Below are 5,592 nucleotides of genomic sequence, written 5' to 3'. Positions count from 1 at the left end.
GATCCATGACCTATAAGCAAATCACGTTTCTCTTCTCAGAAGGACTTGCGATGTGAAAATGGCTCCATATGCTGGATGTCGGTGTCACTATTTTCCTGAGGGGAGTAGGAAGGAGAGATAATTTAGTGGCTACCTTGCAAGAAAACACTTATTGCATATATACTCGACTATAAGTCAACCTCATGTATACATCGAGGGCAAATTTTGGGGCCAAAATGATGGATTTTGCTATGACCTGTGGATAAGTCAAGGGTAAAATATAGGGGCACATAGCAAAAGATCTAAAGGATGAAGCAAAGGGAAACAATGTGAAAGAGCTTACAAAACTCCATCAGACATAACACTTAGTGCTTACTCTTAAGGCTGGATGGATGAGAGAGTAGAGGGAGTCCGTACTTCACATATTATACTCTTGCTTTTCATCAGAAGATGGTTCCTTCTTTTAAATATGAGTTAAGACACAGTTCTTACATTGACCCATGCATAAGTCGAGTCAGTTTTTTGGGGGGTCAATTCCTAGACCTAAATTTCTAGACTTATACATGAGTATATTCAGTAAACTATGGTTGGGGATGTGGGAGCAGCTGGGTGAACAGTGACCGAGATGCTTCTCATTCATGCTCAGCAGCAAAGGCCAGTGTGGGCAAGAGGCCTCTTGGTTGCTCCTCAGCTTTTGTCGCTGCTTCAAAGGTAACCAAGTGCAAAAGGAGAAGCTTCTCCCCAGTGAGGAAGGACTCTCAATCCTCCTTTGTTGGGACAGGGAGTGGTGCAGCCAATGTGTTTGTAGGGGTTTTATAGTGGGCTGGAGACTGGCATGGGCAGGGAAAAGGAGAGATGTTGACTACAGGAACCGCTCCAAGACAGACTCTTTCCAAGCATCGACTCTCTGTTTTGCCTGGAGAAGAGAAGGTTTAAAGGTCATCATGATAGCCACGTTTAAATGCTTTTAAGAGCTGTCATATTGAGCATAGAGAAAGCTTGCTTTCTGCTGCCCCAGAGAATAGAACATGGGGCAATGGACTCAAGCTACAAGAAAAAAGATTCACCTCAACATTAAGAAGAACGTCTTTAAGTGGAGCAGCATAGCTGGAAGCTGGACTAGATGGCCCTTGTGGTCTCTTCCAACTTGATGATTTGGCGATCAAGAGCTTGATTGACGGGATGAATCCTCTCTTATCAGCAAAGACATATCCAGTGTGGAAATAGCTGTTGTTACGTACGTAATGGATATGGTTTTGAATCAAAGCTGGAAGAGACCGCTAGGGCCATCTAGTCCAACTTCCTGCCATGCAGCAATACATAAAGCACTCCCAACAGATGGCAATCCAGCCTCCGCTTAAATATCTTCAGATGCCACTACTCTCCAAGGCAGCATGCTCCACTGTCAAGAACTTCTTCCTAATCTTGAGGTGGGATCTTTTTTCTTGCAACTTGAGTCCATTGCTTTTGGGGTTTGGTTCTATGACCCTCCCTGGATACAAATATCTGTGGATGCTCAAATTCCATTGAGTACAGTGGCATAGTAAAATGGTGTCACTTATATAAAATGGCAAAATCAAGGTTTGCTTTTGGGAATGTATATATATTTAAAATATTTTTCAAACCGTGGATGATTGAATCTGTGGATAAAAGGTCCGTGGATAAGGTGGGCTGACTGTATTGGATTTCTAGAACCTGATATGAGTAGATAGTTATCTTGTCTTTTAGGGGAAGTGTCATTTGAATGGCTCCCTAAAGTAGTGACGTTTAGATTGGCCCTGAGCTTTTAGTGGCTTAGGTAATTTACCCATTTTTGCTTGCAGTGATTTCTTGCAGTGTAATTGTAAAGACTGTGAAGAATTGGTTGCACAAGTACTGATTTTTAAAACTGCGTTTCTCCTTTTCTGTTTTCCTTCCAGGTCTTTAAGTACTGTTTGCTGAATTTACCAAAATGACCAAATTAGGCTTCCTCCGCTTGTCCTATGAAAAGCAGGACACCCTCCTTAAGCTCCTCATTCTTTCAATGGCAGCTGTGCTATGTAAGTTTAATGTCCTAGTTGTGGAGGGTTATGTATAAATATTACCTGTAGTTTTTTTGGTTCATCTTGGATCTTGGCTCTTAAATTTTATCCCTCTACACTGAAGACTTACACGACCCTTGTATGATGACTGTAACATTTTCCAGCATACTAAATTTATTTGCAGTGAGAAAAAAAAACATTTGAGTCATATAATTCATGCAAGTATGTAAATATGCCTTCCTTTTTCTCTTGCAGCTTTCTCTACAAGACTCTTTTCTGTGCTGAGGTTTGAGAGTGTCATTCATGAATTTGATCCGTAAGTATCCCTCTTGCTTCTTTTAGCCTGATTTGATTTGAGATATCATTTATTGATGCTCTCAGGCACAGATTTTATTTTATTTAGTTTTTTGCATTTATGACCCAACTTTCTACCAAAAGGGGATCCAAGGTTACAATAATTTTAAAAAGATTAAAATAAAACATTAATTTACAAAAATTAATTTATAAAAAAGGCAAATAAATGCCCCAAAAGATTTGATATATAAATGTCCCTGAAATATTTTGTGGGGAGTTCAAGGGGGCTTTAGGGGCTACACTTAGGTATCTCATGGACTGCACTTTGCTCACTCCTTCCCTGCAGTATGTTAAAAGATGACAAAAGACATTATTTTCTTCTACATATATCAGTGAAAACCTTTCTAGATAAATGTTTATGGGGTAATTGTCAATGCATTTGACCAGTCAGATCTATCTGAATACATTAGAGAATGTATTTTTAAATTGAAATATGATAGAAATAGTGTTTTCCAAAGTATTATAGTTTATTTCTATAGCACTGTTAATGTATTGGAGTACATCTAAAGCTGTGAGACCCAGTGGAATCACATTTTTCAAAATTAATGGTCTGCAGGAAAATGCTGAAGGGAAATGTGAGGAGCTTTAGGTGTAATGTCCATTATGATATAGGGAGCTTGTATAATACAATGTAGTATGTACTAGTTTGTTAAATAGTGCATAATAACTCATTGGAAATGGACAACACATCTTCTCTGCTTGTTCACAGAAAAGAGTGGATATTTAGGCAAATGTTTGTTTATGATTTGGAGTGTTTGCAAAAGGATCAAATATGGATGCCATTTCCTGATCAGAAAAATTGTTTGGCAGTCAAGTTGGCGCTAATGTATGCATTAATTTGGCAGTACTTTCACACAAGCACTTTAACAGAAGTCCCAGACTGTAATATGAAGAGCTGCAAATAGTAGAGTTCAGCTAAATAAGTTGTGTTTCTGTTGATATCAAAGGTATTTTAACTACCGCACAACTCGCTTCCTGGCAGAAGAGGGCTTCTACAAGTTTCACAACTGGTTTGATGATAGAGCATGGTATCCGTTGGGGAGGATCATTGGTGGAACTATTTATCCAGGTGAAATTACGCTGGCTCTTGAATGTGGAGGCACAGTATGTTGTAACACTATAAAATATGTTATATGGAAGCTCCTGGATGATGGTCAGAGTGATTCAAGAATTGTTGCTGTGTGGCTTCAGGTTTGATTCCCTGGTGAGACAGTGGTTAAATAAATTAATAAATGCTGGTACTGCAGCCACAACACTATGAGTTCGAACCCACAGGGCTCCAGGTTGACTCAGCCTTCCATCATTTCATAGGTCAGTAAAATGAGTACCCAGCTTGTTGGGAGCAATTGCTAACATACTGTAAACTGCTTAGAGAGTGCTTAGTTCACTATGAAGTGGTATAGAAATGTAAAATGCTATTGCTATTTTTTGAGACCTTACCATAAGGTTTTCTTGGTAAGATTTATTTAAAATAGGTTTGCTATTGCTTTCCTCTAAGATTGAGAGCATGCGACTTGCCTAAGGTAACCCACTGTATTTTCATGGCTCAGTAAGATTTTGAACACTGATCTCCCAGAGTTTTAGCTCAACAGTCAAAGCATATGCCATGCTGGCTCTTGGACTGAGGAGTGCTGATCTTTATTATAAGTTGTACTGCAGCCAATCAGAATGGCCATAGTTTGCATTAAGTTAATTTACATTTTAAAAATCTATCGATATCTGAGAGCTGTAATTGAAGATGAACACTATCCCCTATCCCAGGTGGGTGAGGTTTAGCTGATGTCTGTCAAGTCAGTGGCATCACTGGGCAGATGTGCACCATGGTGACACCCCAGAGGAGGGATGATGGTGGGGTCCTTCATGTGTTGTGGTGAACATCCCTGGCCTGGCCCTATCCCCAAAGAGGGAGCCGAGGTGGCAGCAAGGGTGGCAGAGGGGCGAGAGCGCAGCTTCTACTGGCCCCATTTTGCTCCTCCAAGGAGGGAGCCAAAACAGTGGCGAGGGTGGCAGGTGAGCAAGGCAGCAGGAGGAGAGGGCTGGGAAGCCTCCCTCAGCAGCCCCCCCCCCCCAAAAACTGGTGATGCCACTGTGTCATGACCCACATCTGTTTAATTCTGTTGTTTTGCTTCTGGAAAATTAGTGACTTCTCAAGAATAGCTGCTCTGTTTCCCTTTATCTCAGGTTTAATGATCACATCAGCAGCGATATATCATGTTCTACACTTCTTCCACATTACAATTGACATCAGAAATGTGTGTGTATTCCTGGCTCCCCTTTTCTCTTCCTTCACTACTATTGTAACATACCATCTCACCAAAGAGCTCAAGGTAAAAAGAAGAACATATTTGTGCTTCACTGCAAAAGGGTTTAGACTGGTGGTGTTAATTTCTAGTCCTTGCTGTTTATTTAATCTGATGATCAGTTCTTAAACAATTTAGGAGGCAGTTAATTTTGTATATGTAGCTGTTGAGATAAATGATGCAACAGTAATGTTTCACAAAAGTTTTATCTTTTGCCACAAGAAAATCCACATTCAATTTTTGCCATTCTCTGGATGTTACACGAATAAAGGAAAGAGCAACTGTCTGTTAGTTTATGATGGGATAATGTCTCTTTAGTACCTTAACTACTAAGACAAGGCACATTTGGGTGGTTCAGTTAGAAAGGTCATGCCCTTTCATTTTGTTTCTTGCTTGAAATTTGAAAAAAAGACATGTCTTCTATCTCGGCCTTTTTGTTACTGGAAGAGGTTTTTTAACCCTCCCCCCCCCCCCAAGTATATGCAAACCCTTGCAAGATAATACATAAAACTGAGAATGGTTGGATTATCTTACCATCGTGACTTAAATGTGATAATATTCATATCTACTTACTATTTATCTTTTGTTATAGATATTGGTAACAATTTGATTATTAACGTACGTCTTCTTTTTTCTGGATAGGATGCAGGGGCAGGTCTCCTGGCAGCTGCAATGATTGCTGTGGTGCCAGGGTACATCTCTCGTTCTGTTGCTGGCTCCTATGACAATGAAGGTGAGATCATTGTTTAATGTGCCTTGCATTTTGCCAACTAGGAACTGCATGATGGTTTTTCTTCATATGCACACTGGAGTTAAAGAAGCAGCAATATTTAGCGATAGTGGAGGGAAATAGGCTTGGTTGCTCTTCCCCACACATACAAGAAGGAATTTTGGTTTGCCTGGAGTGCCATCTAGTCTGGTAGAGGAACCTTCACTAT

The 5,592-nt window shown here is 40.1% G+C and overlaps 1 protein-coding gene across 1 annotated transcript; it reads left to right on the top strand.

Annotated features, from left to right (window-relative positions):
- Nucleotides 1-1,894: 1,894 nt before the first annotated feature.
- LOC121917868 (dolichyl-diphosphooligosaccharide--protein glycosyltransferase subunit STT3A-like) lies at nucleotides 1,895-5,387 on the top strand (the record flags this gene model as incomplete). The annotated part of the gene is made up of 5 exons (XM_042443982.1): nucleotides 1,895-2,018; nucleotides 2,256-2,316; nucleotides 3,302-3,423; nucleotides 4,536-4,681; nucleotides 5,297-5,387. Coding segments are annotated over exons 1-5 (508 nt in total), but the record flags the coding sequence as incomplete, so codon positions are not given.
- Nucleotides 5,388-5,592: the final 205 nt, after the last annotated feature.

This window comes from Sceloporus undulatus, unplaced genomic scaffold (genome assembly GCF_019175285.1).
Source record: "Sceloporus undulatus isolate JIND9_A2432 ecotype Alabama unplaced genomic scaffold, SceUnd_v1.1 scaffold_1284, whole genome shotgun sequence".
Lineage (NCBI taxonomy): Eukaryota > Metazoa > Chordata > Lepidosauria > Squamata > Phrynosomatidae > Sceloporus > Sceloporus undulatus.
Note: the sequence above shows the minus strand (reverse complement) of the source record. Positions and strands in the feature narration are given on the sequence as shown.